General features: G+C 47.2%; 4 protein-coding genes across 5 annotated transcripts; 1 reads left to right on the forward strand and 3 right to left on the reverse strand.

Moving 5' to 3' along the window:
* Positions 1-2: 2 nt before the first annotated feature.
* LOC136186770 (vacuolar protein sorting-associated protein 52 homolog) lies at positions 3-3,490 on the reverse strand. Its single transcript, XM_065974237.1, has 21 exons — positions 3,349-3,490; positions 3,172-3,294; positions 3,040-3,115; positions 2,921-2,988; positions 2,836-2,865; positions 2,692-2,775; positions 2,579-2,640; positions 2,378-2,528; positions 2,216-2,316; positions 2,033-2,165; positions 1,921-1,978; positions 1,734-1,870; positions 1,518-1,673; positions 1,343-1,461; positions 1,159-1,282; positions 1,039-1,107; positions 853-987; positions 729-806; positions 584-674; positions 413-531; positions 3-273 (listed from the first exon to the last, which is right to left on the reverse strand). Exons 1-21 carry the CDS (start codon positions 3,391-3,393, stop codon positions 127-129), a joined length of 2,106 nt encoding a protein of 701 aa, XP_065830309.1. The 5' UTR covers positions 3,394-3,490; the 3' UTR covers positions 3-126.
* Positions 3,491-3,536: 46 nt separating this feature from the next.
* LOC136185569 (uncharacterized) lies at positions 3,537-5,397 on the reverse strand. Its single transcript, XM_065972730.1, has 8 exons — positions 4,991-5,397; positions 4,831-4,935; positions 4,675-4,765; positions 4,483-4,618; positions 4,107-4,432; positions 3,981-4,051; positions 3,876-3,926; positions 3,537-3,823 (listed from the first exon to the last, which is right to left on the reverse strand). Exons 1-8 carry the CDS (start codon positions 5,078-5,080, stop codon positions 3,617-3,619), a joined length of 1,077 nt encoding a protein of 358 aa, XP_065828802.1. The 5' UTR covers positions 5,081-5,397; the 3' UTR covers positions 3,537-3,616.
* LOC136185568 (Bardet-Biedl syndrome 2 protein-like) lies at positions 4,915-8,524 on the forward strand. Its single transcript, XM_065972729.1, has 2 exons — positions 4,915-5,357; positions 5,407-8,524. The coding sequence occupies exons 1-2, from the start codon at positions 5,241-5,243 to the stop codon at positions 7,549-7,551; spliced, it is 2,262 nt and encodes a 753-aa protein (XP_065828801.1). The 5' UTR covers positions 4,915-5,240; the 3' UTR covers positions 7,552-8,524.
* On the reverse strand, positions 7,503-11,813 carry LOC136185566 (pre-rRNA-processing protein TSR1 homolog). Of its 2 annotated transcripts, XM_065972728.1 has the most exons (25): positions 11,171-11,811; positions 11,053-11,126; positions 10,907-10,996; positions 10,745-10,857; positions 10,609-10,687; positions 10,436-10,552; positions 10,309-10,379; positions 10,097-10,256; positions 9,870-10,040; positions 9,751-9,816; positions 9,619-9,703; positions 9,479-9,564; positions 9,334-9,426; positions 9,189-9,286; positions 9,046-9,138; positions 8,922-8,993; positions 8,799-8,868; positions 8,693-8,744; positions 8,578-8,633; positions 8,460-8,522; positions 8,321-8,404; positions 8,154-8,259; positions 7,952-8,092; positions 7,820-7,894; positions 7,503-7,765 (listed from the first exon to the last, which is right to left on the reverse strand). In XM_065972728.1, the coding sequence occupies exons 1-25, from the start codon at positions 11,265-11,267 to the stop codon at positions 7,590-7,592; spliced, it is 2,388 nt and encodes a 795-aa protein (XP_065828800.1). In that variant the 5' UTR covers positions 11,268-11,811; the 3' UTR covers positions 7,503-7,589. The 2 variants fall into 2 exon arrangements, with proteins under 2 accessions (XP_065828800.1, XP_065828799.1); XM_065972727.1 differs by having other exon boundaries at positions 7,820-8,092; positions 11,171-11,813.
* Positions 11,814-11,997: the final 184 nt, after the last annotated feature.

The raw sequence follows: 11,997 nt of genomic DNA on the forward strand, positions 1-11,997 counted from the left end.
CGACACTTTCTCCGACACTTTACTTTTCGAGCGCAAACGCGCAACACGTGCGACCAACACGTGCGACACCAACACAGACACCGGATTAAAATTACGCACCAATTAGTCTGTACAATCCTCCCTTTTTCAGAACGTCGTCTTGTGCTTCTTGACTTCAACCATGATGTGATGAATGTTGATCAGTTCGCTTCGAACGGCCATCGCTTTCAAAGGCGGATGAGAAAAGAGCTTCGTAAAGCGATGATAGTATTGAATCAACTGCATCAACGCTCTCTAACAGAAGCGAGGAACGATTTGAAAGTGACAACGTGAAACGGTTCTAGTTCTATAGCTACCCATTTGGCACCCGCAAAGGTCTAGACCCCCCCCCCCCCCCCCCCGTCTGACTCTCTCCCCGAGTATGGTATTATACCTGCAGTATAGCCGTGCCGTTTTTGAAATTCGAAAAGGAGCGCATCACCTCCTGGTCGATCGACTCGATTCCCCTTTTCCAATCAGCCGAAAATCCGCGAACGAGTTGCTCCATGTGACCTGAGAAAGAAAAGATGCACGTAGCATTGACTACTGCCTTCAAGGAGCCTACGTTCGTCGGCTTGTAGCGGTCTCTTTCGTTCCAGACGTACGTCGGCGTCCTTCACGAATCCAATCATACCGCCAAAGCCAGGAGCCAAAATCTTTCATTATACTTATCAATATATCTAAGAGAGGATATGAAGTCCCTAGTTCACCTCTTCGACGAATTCCTGCGTTCTTGCGGTAAGTAGCTGCTGAAAACTCTCCGTCTCCTTCGCGTCTGTTGTCCTCTCCTAAACCGACGTTTACGACGATCTATTTTTTTAATTTTATTTCTACCGTTAGAACTGCCAGCATCATGTCGTAGTTGTTAATGAGAAAGATCAGCTGCTCTTTTCTGCCGGGAAACTCGGCAGCCAGCCGCAATATAAAGTTTTCGACTTCGGATTGAAGGGAAGCAAGGCTTCGCTTAACCTTCATAAAAAAACATAGAGTAAAGATTCAAAAAATCAAAAGGGGTAGTACCCTTTCATCAGGATTAGCCTCATTAACGCCCACAATAGCGGCAGAAAATTCGGCATAGCGTCTCGTTATCTAATAGCTTAATTTAAAAAAATTCTAAAGACGATTGAGAGTGCGTCGCACATAATGAGGCATGATATCGACAGAGCCCAATTTCTGTGGATCGCATTCTCGCACACTAGCTATATTCAATTCGACGATGTGATTGAACTGAGGCCAAAGAAGCGAGTCGACCTTCTCGAAGTATCTAAAAAAACGAAGACGTGCGTGCGTGCGTGAAGAAACCCAAGCATTCCGCATCTCGAACCGATCGAGAGCGGGAACGTTTCTACGATGCATGACGTCGCGAAACCGATCGCTGATGTGAATGCAAAGAAAAACTCCAATAGCGTCGTAGCAAGAATGAGCGTAATTCTCCATATTTTTCTAACGTGAAAAAGAGACGAAAATGATGAGAAATATCTCTTTTTGGAATTATTTACCTGTAGAATTTGGAGCGTTCGACCGAATATGGCGTTGAACAAGGCGAGAGCGTCGTCTCCGTTGACCGTAAAAAAGTCGACGATAAACAAATACTCGCGACAGGCGTTGTCGAGTAAGGCATAATTCAAACTTCGGAACAAACTCTCGAAGGAGAACTGGAAAAAAATGCCGAGTTCCTTTTCATAAAAAAAAAAAAAACAATCCGATTGTGCTACCTTTTTCTCTGATTTTGCCGCCGCGTGAGGAACGATAATGGGATCCTCCAATTCCGTCGTGAGCACGCACGCCCTATCGCCTAAGGTAAAGACAGTAGACCTGTTTTTCAGAGGAACTCGACTGGCGGAAAAGAAGCCTGAAGAAATGCGTAAATTACGAAAGACAGAACGAGGTCTATTTCGGTGCCTCTTTTCACTGTGTCCTCTGTAGCCATGAGATCATCCCTATCGGCAACGACTTCATACTGACGGCAAAACGATTTTTATATACCAAAATCTTATTTTTTTTGAAATTCTACCTGAAGTTTCATCAGTCTCGATTGATATGCCTTGAAATAGGAGTAAAGAACTTTGCTCATCGTGTCAATGTATTCGGTTTGGACTTCGGCTGCAATCTGTCGATGATGCGCGCTTAGGAACTCGTAAAAATATCTGTACAGTAGTCTCAACAGTAGTACTCTTCTTCTAAGAGTCTCCCTTACCGGAATTTCAACATGTTGTGCTGTATAACTTGGTAGTCTTTCAGCGGCTTACGAAACTGAGCAACCAACGTCATTAGCGAATCTCTTACTTTAGACACCGCCTTTGTAGAAGAAGCAAACGATATAGAGAAGCAACTTGGAAATAAGATACGCGTTTTTCACTTTTATTCTCAATCGTTCCAATACGTCCTTGACGTCGGCAATAGCGGCCGTGTCTCTGAACGATTGCAATTTGGCGAAATTGAGTTTGTGATCGAGTTCGTGCAACTGTTCGACGAATTGCTGTTCCAATGGGGGCGTGTCAAGAATGTGTCTAGACACTCAAAGTGAGGAAAAAAAGAGAGTCAATTTTTTCTTACGTACTTGACCATTCCGTCTGTGACAACGATGTCGTCCACAAATTGACTCAATTCGCCTTTGACCGACTATAGAAAAAAAAAGTCAAGTATAAATTATTTAATCTATGTATGATTTACCTGTCGATTCTTTAGCTTGATGTTCATAGACCAGGACTGCTCCTGTAGCGTCTGAATTTCCGTGCTAATGCTACCCAGATCTTCCTGCAAGAGAGAGAACTCAACGTCATTGGGGAAAAGAGATCTCCCATCGCGTTGTCACACCTGAAAAGTGCTAAGCATCTGCTCCATTCTCTATCATTCAAAAAATTAATTAACTATAATTTCATCTCCCAAACCTAAACTGTACCTCTAGTATTGTATCGCACGATTGTATCTGTCTATGAAGCTTAGCTATGTGTCGACTCTCCTTGATGTCTGCACGCCTATATGTTAGTCGAGAAGTCACTATAAATTCTCCCTACATACAATCCTCTATCGATTGATTCTCGACGCCGAGTAGATCGGCTTCGATCTGTCGCGAATACTGCCTCAAGTCGACTCCCTGAACGCGGAAAGACGTTCGATGTCATTTCAACGTTATTGTTTCGATGGTTTGACCTTCCTGAGTGCCTCTTGTACGAGTTCGTCTTCCAAGTTCTCCTCGATGTGCTCGGGAACTTCGTCGAGTATGTAATCCTGCGACGTCAAATCGAGCTCGCCGAGATTCAGCTCTGGGATGTCCTGTGGGGGGAGAAGTAGGAGCTAGAGGCGACGTTACGAGGAAATAGCACGCACGTCGTCGCCTTCGACGGCTAGTTCGTCCACAAAAGCCTCGGCCATGATTGCGGCTTGCTAGTTAGAATCGAATCGTGACGGCAGTTAGCGACTAGGAGAGTCAGCAAGGCCGAAATTCCACGACTCGGTTTGCAGTATTCGGGACAGTGAAGTGAACCACGTGCATTAGCAAATGATGGATTGATGGATTGATGGATTGATGGATTGATTCATTCAATAAAAAGACCCAACAAAAATAGTAAGTTTTTGCTTAATTAAATAAATAAAATTAGATAGCTAATAATCGCCCTGAAGCTTGGCCCTTTGATTTCGTTGATTTTGTTCTTGACTTCTTTGCATGTCTGTGCTTTCGCCGATGTTTTCTTTCACTTTCTTCAACTGACGTTTTCTTTGATCTAGGTGCAGCCAGTTTTTCAGTCGGTGCACTGCTGTCGCTAAACAGGGTCTGCCGTTCCAATGCAAAGGGATAAGTGAACTTCAAACAAGCCCAATTTAAAAATAGAATACTCAGCAAATAACTGTATTACCTCGGCGTCAATTTTTTCCGGTGTTGGAATGTAAAGAGCATCAAGGTACGTCTAATGACGTCAAAAAAAGAGTAGAAAAGCAAAGAGACAAAATTTTTGTAATACCGTTTCTAGAATAGTTTCAAGAGAAAGACCCCCACTCCTATCCTTTATAACAAAGGGAAGTTCAGCCACATCTAACAGTGACACACAATCACAAACCATCAAAGCAATTCAAAACAACGCTGGTACCTGTTACAGGTGCGCATGAAACCGGTCTAATGGATTGATGACGAGCACGAAGGGAAAGAGAACTCAATTCTCGATCAAATGAGTCACGATAATCTTTCTGCGATGCACTTTCCGGGTTGACAGCACCGTTTGCCTGACGAGAAAACAATAGATCTTCATCCGAATGTTCAGCACTTGAAGCTGGTTTATTGTCAATTTGTTTTGGAGCTCCGTGTCCATGATAAAAGAAGGGTCGAAAAAGACTGTAAGGTGCATTGGGATCTGCTTTCATAAGAGCACCGGGAATTCCTCCATATTGCACAGCAACGAGAATAGAATTGAGTTCACTGTTGAGCAGACTATAAAAAATTTGTGCAACGTCATTCGCTCTACCGACCCTATTGGAACATATCCATCTGGAACTGACTCCTTTTTACGAATGTTCACAAATATAATGTCGCAGACCGCTGATACAGCTTGCTCGCGATGTGATTTCTTTATGCAGATATTGACTTTTTTCAAAGCAGGAAGACCTAATAGGAATTAGGACACTTTCAATTTGTCATCTATTTCTATTTTAGAACACCACCGTCATTTCGCGTGTGACTGATGACTTCGTAAGTCATGGGCGAGGGCGTACCCTCTCGATGCAAATTTACATCTGATATGACCCAGTTGCCCTAGAGAAAGTTATAACAATGAGTTATTGAGACTGAAGCTGCAGCTGCAGCTTGTGAAAACGAACCCACGGCAAGGGAAACTCCCTCGTGATGACTAGAAACCTTCGGCCCTGTCCAAAGACAGCTTTATCTGCCAACTGTGCTGAATGACCACCGACCGTTCTATGGACCTTTGCAAAAAACGTTGCATTATTGCACGCCCACGCATTAGTCCCCTAACCTTACCAGCGAATACCCGTGAGGACAGCCTTCCTTTTTGGAGACTATAGCCACGTCAGTAATTGGATCGTTCTCCGAGAGGGAGACCGACGACATAAACTCTTCACAACTGCACTGAACTTCCGCTTATGCTCTGGGGAAACGAACTTTTCCCCCCAGTTGCACACTGCGCAATACGTCATCGTCATCACACAGACGACGTCATCATCTTCAGACGCTCCTCCTTCGTTCCCCGGACAACATCACATGAACAAAAATGCTCATCCCTATTTTCACGCTCAAACTCAACAGCAAGATATATCCTCGTCTGGTAACGCTTGGAAAATATGACGGCGTGCATCCCTGCCTAACGGCAGCGACAACGGCGGGAAAGGCAATCGATTCGCTTCGCGTAAAAACATTTCGTTATCTTCTCTCGCCAGGTATTCGTTCACGACCCCCACGGTCGTCGCGCTCGCGTCTCCGGCAGCCGCGCGACGTCGACGGGCGCCGATTCGGACGTCTACCTGCTTAATATCAACCAACAAGTAACGGCACTTTGCGCCGGAAATCTTCTCCCGGAAGTAGCGACGCGCGACGCCCTATTCGTCGGCTCGCAAACGAATCTCCTCGCCTACGACGTCGATCGAAACTCGGATTTATTCTATCGCGAAACGCCGGACGGCGTCAACGCGCTCGTCGTCGGCGCCGTCGCCGGAGCCGTCGGCAAACGACCCGCCGTCATTGCCGGCGGAAATTGCTCGCTATTGGGATTCGATTACGACGGCGACGAGACGTATTGGACGGTGACGGGCGACAACGTCGCTTCGCTCGCTCTCGTCGATTTCGACAACGACGACGACTTGGAACTCGTCGTCGGTTCGGACGACTATAACATACGAGTTTTTAAAGGTGCTGATATGATTTCTGAGTTGGATGAGATGGACGCTGTGACGTCACTCTGTTCTGTCAATCCAATGGGGAGAGGATCGCGGTTCGGATACGGCTTGGCTAATGGGACGGTAGGCGTGTACGATCGCACGGCACGCTATTGGCGAATTAAATCGAAAAATCAAGCAATCGCTTTGCACGCGTTCGACATCGACGCCGACGGCGTTCCGGAATTGATTATCGGCTGGTCGAACGGAAAAGTGGACGCGCGCAATAGTCGAACGAGCGAAGTCGTTTTCAAGGACACGTTTCCCGCCGTCGTTGCCGGTCTCGTGAGCGCCGACTATCGCATGGACGGCAAAGAGGAGTTGATCATTTGCGCCGCCGACGGCGAAGTGCGCGGCTTCTTGCCGACGCTTCATTCGAGTCAGCGCGTCCAGCTCGGCTCGGCGGCGCACGCCGCCGCCGCCGCGTCGACCGGCGCCGCGGCGACGGTGTCGCTCGAACAGGAAAAATTTCGCGAATTGCAGGAGAAACGGCAGCAATTGCTCGTCGAACTTCAGAACTACGAGGCGAATATTGTCGCCGGACAAACGGCGAAAGCGACGGAATTGAGCGGCCCGGTCGTCGACGTCGGCGGCGGCAAGCAACTCGGCGTCATTCCGGCGAACACGCAACTTCGTACCGGTTTGACGCTCGTCGCCGGCGACGAGCAAATGCCGCCCTACGTCCAATTATCCATATCGACGTCGAATGATATGATCGTGCGTTCGGTGATGGTGTTCGCCGAGGGGCTATTTGCCGAAGGCGAAAGCTTCGTCGCGCATCCGCCGGCGTCGGCGCTCGACACGGAGATCAGTATCCCGATTACGCCGCCCAAAGACGAGCCGGTCGACTTGCACATCAAAGCGCTTGTCGGTCACAAATCGTCGACGCAATTTCACGTCTTCGAATTGGCTCGTCAGCTGCCGCGCTTCTCGCTCTACATCCTCGCGCCCTCCGCCGACGTGCCCGAAGCCGAGTCGAGCGTCTCGTTTCAAGTGAACGAACGCGTGAATCGCGTGACGATGTGGATCAATCAGAGCTTTCTTCTTCTCGATCCACTCCAGCCGGTCGGCTCGAGTCAACTTGACGTCGTCTTCGTATCGTTGCGCGACAACGCGCCGCTTCGCATTCGCATGAACGGCAATCAGATGACAATCGAGACGGAGAGCATGGATTTAGCGGGCGACGTAATACAGGCGCTTGCCGCCTTTCTCGGCATCGTCGATCTTCAAGTCGTCGCCGATTTTCCGCGCGAAATGAATCGACTTGGAGAGATTCTCGTCAGCGTCGACGAGTATCACGCGTCGCGACAGAAACTCAGCGCCGAAATGGCCGACCATTCGAATTTGATTCGAAGTCTCGTCGTTCGGGCTGAGGACGCCCGATTGCTCGGTGACGTCAGCGGCATGATGAAGGGATACACGCAGCTCTACGATCTCAATCGCGATCTCGTTACCGGCTATAAATTGCGCTGTACGAATCACATGGAATTGCTTTCGCAGCTTCGATGCGTCAATCAGTATATTCAACGTGCTGGACGACTGCGCGTTGGGAAGTATAAGACGCAAGTGATCGGGGCTTGTCGCGCTGCCATCAAAGCGAATAACGTCGAGGGATTGTTTAAAATTATAAAAGTCGGTAGTTTGTCTTAGACTCTTGAGTGAGTGAGGGGAGGAAAGGGGTTGAATATTTATGACATGGTCTCTTCGTCGTCGAGAGGTTTTTGGGGTACGACTGTCGCCGTGCAAGTCGGCAACGATTTGTCGTATGTCCACTTGGGATAGACGCGTTTGTATAAATCCATGCAGATCGTGTCTTGAGGCTTCAGCGGGCCGTCGAACGTGCATTTCATGTGACCGTGTGTACCTGCAACGAGTGCATTTCGCCCCTGTTTTTCCCTTTCTTTCTCTACCGTTTTACCTAGCGAATCTTTTATGTGTCCGCGACGACCGTATTTTGTGTGGAGCTCGACCGGTTTGAACCATGCAATATCGGCTTTGAAACGAAAAATGCAAAGGGGGAAAAAAACGTCGACTTTCATTGTGTACGTACCTCTGTCGAAAAACATGTAGCGAATCACGGCGGATCGTTTGTGTATTTTATACGGATGACCGCTGAGTACGACTTTTTTGATTATCAAACGATCCGGATCGACGCCGAGGACAGAGCCAGTTGCGACGAGCGACTGTTCGCCTACGCGGTCCCCGCCCGGATTCTATACTATCTACGAATGATACTCGCAATAAAACATTACCTGTTCGAGCGTCAAACGAGAAGAGAAGAACGGGGGCTGGCGAGAATGTGATGGGAGCAAAAACGCTCGCAACGCTGACGGCGTCTGAGCGAAGGAAACGTTCAAACTGCGAAAAGACAGCCACGTCAAAAAAAACAAAGAGGTAGGTGATAGTCAACTACTAGTACTTTGTGTTTGCTACTGTTCGTGTGCTGAGAATAAATGGGTGAAGCGGTAAAACGACGAAATCCGCAGTGAATAAGAAGAGAATCCTGACGACGATACATACATATAGACTCTCATCCCAAAAGTAAAGCTTGTGCTTGCCTTCGATTTGACTGAAACGGAATTAGAAGGGTGTTTCTTTACGACAAAGTGAACGACCGACATCTTAAAAAATGACTTATAATAAATAAACGATAAAGAAGCACTTCCTCTTGCTTGCCTTTTGCTCGTGTTGAAGAAGACCAAAGGCAACTAGCGGCATCTTTTGCTGAGCCTCTACATGCGCAAATTTATCCCAAAAAAATCGTACACATAACGTCTCTCTCTCGTCTTACCCGAAAAAGATCTGGGAACGTTTGCTATGTGAATGGTAACGTACCAACCAGGCTACGTACGAGCAAAAACCTCGCGTAAATTCTAACGCCGCCCGTTCCAACTCACTTGAATAGCATTTTCCGGTGCAGCAAGCACCTTTTTCCGCGTTCTCCTAATATCCTCAAATTGAAAAATTCTAAATATAAAATCACTACGTTGAAGAGAAGCGCTTGAGAATTGAATTCGAACCTGGCATAGTCGCTAGGAAGATTTTCTTTGGGATCCCACGGCGACGATTTGAAACTCTTCAAGCCGCGGTACCTAGAAAGCGAAAATAAATAAATATACTCAACAGAGCGATGACAGTTTATACCGCGCAAATCTTGTCTTGGCTAGTATGTGAAGAGGAGTGTCGACTTCGTCAGGAAACATTTCGTTTTCTTTTTCCGCTTTGATCTTTTCCATCCTAGAAAGCGTAGACTAGTCTTATATAAATTCTTTATCGTTATTATTCACTGTCGCATTTCTTTGTCTTGATCGTAGTTGTCGTCGTATTTCGCATCGTTAAACTCCTCCGTCGTCATTTCGGTGACCACACTTGCGCAGTCATCCACCTAAACAGAAAAATCAATTGAAAATCAAAAGATCTTCGACACGCCACCTGGCTGTTCATTTCAATGTCGAGCTTTTCGAATTCCGTCTCGAGTCCACCGTCGTACTCACTCTCCTCCGACTCTGATTCACTTTCGTCCTCCTTCCCAACATCATAAATTACCCCCTGAATTCATCTGACTACGCGTACACACTTGATCGCTGGTGAGAATCCAAGTCGCTTGATATTCCGACGTTCCAGGCGGAACCCGACGTTTCTCAGTCTTTGATTGCATACGAGCTAAAAGATCCAACTCTATAAAAACTTGTCTCCAGTCTGCTCTGGAGTCCCAACCCTCTGCTTCTCTTAATTCTTCGTCGGTTGGCCACGTTTGTTCGGCGTCCATCGGATCCGGCACAGCTTCACAATCCAAACTTTCCTAAATAAAAAATCGTCTCCGAATTTTTATGTCAAAATAAAGCGAACCTGATTGGATGGATCTGCTTCCTGTAACGTTCGAACATCCTCCGTTGCCATATGAACAACATCATCCTACAAAGACACATACGTATGTGCATAGATAAAAAGAACTATAGTCCACTAACCGTTTCCATGGTTTCTGCAGCAGACAAGCGTCTCCCTTTTAATGAGCACGGATCAGGCGGCGCGTCAATCTTTCGCATTTGAAAATCGCCCAATTCGGGCAGATGAATCAGCCCGTCGACAGACAGGCCTCGTCCGCGAACATAGCCGGATACAGACAAGGTCCCAAACTCCTAAAAAAACGCCTCCAAAATCGGATATGTCAAAACATACGCTCAGCTGCTAGTACCTCGCTTTCTGAGTCACATTGAAATTGGGTCTGTTCTATGAGAAGATGAGGCCGTTTGTCTCTCCAGTGAACGTGCTTTGTTTTCTGTGTGGCAACGCGACGCAAGAAGCTGGCTACGTCGCTATCACGGTCAAGAATCTGTATGCGATCGCTGGGAAATCTAGTAAAGTTAAAATTAAAATTATTTCAATTAATCTTTCTTTCTTCTTCACCGTTTCTCCACGACTTTCTGCAGGGATTTCTTCATATTGGTTTGTCGTTTTGAAGGAAAGCGATCAAAACCCTAAAAATCAGATTATTTTTCCTCCCCTATTGAGCCAATGACGCTATCCCACTGACTTGGACAACGTGAGCAGTTGCCGGAACACCTTGGGCCAACAAGCAACTGAACAAAATCTCCCCAAACGAATCTACGTGACCAATAGGTGCATAGAGAAAGACAAACGTGTCAGCCACCTGAAACAAAAAGATTCCCCTCCCCCTCCTCCTCCTTCATTAGACTATCTCCCAACCTTGCATGCATCCAATAGAGAACACAAATCAAAGTAGGCTGGAGTGACGATAGTAAAACGCTGCTTCATTTTAGGATATCTTTTAGTTAAAGGAAGCGTTCTAAGGAATAAATCATATTGGAGTCTCTTCACGAACCCCACTGTTAGACCAGATGCGTGCTGATGCACAATTGCATCCGTCTCTACTTCAACTAAACGTCGTATCAGATCGGTTCGATCTGCTACGGCAGCGTGAAGAGGAATAAGAGCCTATGTGGAGATTTCTCATTAGGCGAAATGATTTCGAATGTTTTCTTACTATGATGTGTGGTGGAGCGCCCTCTTGGCCTCCTCGCGTTCTTTTCTCTTGCATTGCGGCTATGCGCTTGTTTCGACGATGCTGTTTCATCTGTGTGGAGATGGAACCCTTTTTTTTGCTTTCTAGCGTGCGTTTTATTCGTTTGCCTGATTTCTGCGATCTGATCGTCGTTGTGATACGCTTTTTTTGCTCTTCGCTGCCGCTTTAGGACCCACTCGGCCTAAACGAACGTTGGAGAGGTTCTACGAGCTATTTTTTACTGACCTTTGTCTTGAGATCGATTCGTCTTGTGCTTTCCGCACTTATGCGGCTTGTTTTTCTGCTTCAACGGGCCAGGACGATGAGGAACTTGTTCGCCCATGATGTTTCCTAGCGCGCTAAGAGGAACCACGTGGGGGTCAAAGCAGCTGCTTCCATCATAGATGCTTCCATGGATTATCTTCGTCGCAGTCCGCGAGGCTCACCAGCACCACTTCGTCGCAGTTCGTCAGGCTCACCAGCACCAGAGCCTTCGTTCCCTTCGTATTGGAAACGCGAGCCTGTAAGTATTCTGTATTCTGTCATAGGTTGCTCGCTTTGTCGCTCCCGTCGCCACGCGCGGCTCGCCGTCTAATCCCGACAGATCTTACGTTTTGGAAAACCAGCTAGAGCTTTTTTTATGGAAAACGCGACGATCGCAGCCTAACGAAGGGATTCGACGCAAAAGGAGCCCCACCTTTAATAGTTTACGGGTTCTCGTTTGGAATATCCTAAAATGAACCCACATTCGCCTTTCGCGCTGTCTTTTAAGGCTCATTCGTCTGCGTTTTTAGCGTCGATACCGAGGGTGTGGCCCCAGACTTTTAGCCAAAACTTCCACTGCACTTCACGCGTTCGGTTTATCTAAAACACTCTACGCCCTCCGATTTTCACGCGATAAGAACCCAAGCCTCGCGTAATATTGTACAGTCGGCCATTTTCCTGGTCTCCCGGATAAACCGTAAGCGATACGGTACTGATTATCCGGGAGACCAGGAAAAGGACCTGGCAACGCGAGGTTACCAGCGAACGATCAGTCGTTGCAGGGTTCGTTATTGCTTTCCGGCAAGTTG

This window comes from Oscarella lobularis, chromosome 4 (genome assembly GCF_947507565.1).
Source record: "Oscarella lobularis chromosome 4, ooOscLobu1.1, whole genome shotgun sequence".
NCBI lineage: Eukaryota > Metazoa > Porifera > Homoscleromorpha > Homosclerophorida > Oscarellidae > Oscarella > Oscarella lobularis.

Bases quoted from the DNA above. Each gene is read 5' to 3' on its own strand.
- LOC136185566 (XM_065972727.1), bottom strand. From the start codon at position 11,267: ATGGGCGAACAAGTTCCTCATCGTCCTGGCCCGTTGAAGCAGAAAAAC. The intron at 8,523-8,577 runs GCAAGCAAGAGG...TCATTTTTTAAG, and splicing joins TTCTTCAACACGAGCAAAAG to ATGTCGGTCGTTCACTTTGT. The intron at 8,405-8,459 runs GCAAGCACAAGC...TATCGTCGTCAG, and splicing joins CCGTTTCAGTCAAATCGAAG to GATTCTCTTCTTATTCACTG.
- LOC136185569 (XM_065972730.1), bottom strand. From the start codon at position 5,080: ATGTCGTCGGTCTCCCTCTCGGAGAACGATCCAATTACTGACGTGGCT. The intron at 4,619-4,674 runs GTGGTGTTCTAA...AATTCCTATTAG, and splicing joins CAGTCACACGCGAAATGACG to GTCTTCCTGCTTTGAAAAAA. The intron at 4,433-4,482 runs GTCGGTAGAGCG...TCTGCTCAACAG, and splicing joins GATGGATATGTTCCAATAGG to TGAACTCAATTCTATTCTCG.
- LOC136185568 (XM_065972729.1), top strand. From the start codon at position 5,241: ATGCTCATCCCTATTTTCACGCTCAAACTCAACAGCAAGATATATCCT. The intron at 5,358-5,406 runs GCAATCGATTCG...TTCTCTCGCCAG, and splicing joins CAGCGACAACGGCGGGAAAG to GTATTCGTTCACGACCCCCA.
- LOC136186770 (XM_065974237.1), bottom strand. From the start codon at position 3,393: ATGGCCGAGGCTTTTGTGGACGAACTAGCCGTCGAAGGCGACGAC. The intron at 3,116-3,171 runs GTCAAACCATCG...TTCCGCGTTCAG, and splicing joins TACAAGAGGCACTCAGGAAG to GGAGTCGACTTGAGGCAGTA. The intron at 532-583 runs GTAGGCTCCTTG...TTTCTTTCTCAG, and splicing joins ACCGCTACAAGCCGACGAAC to GTCACATGGAGCAACTCGTT.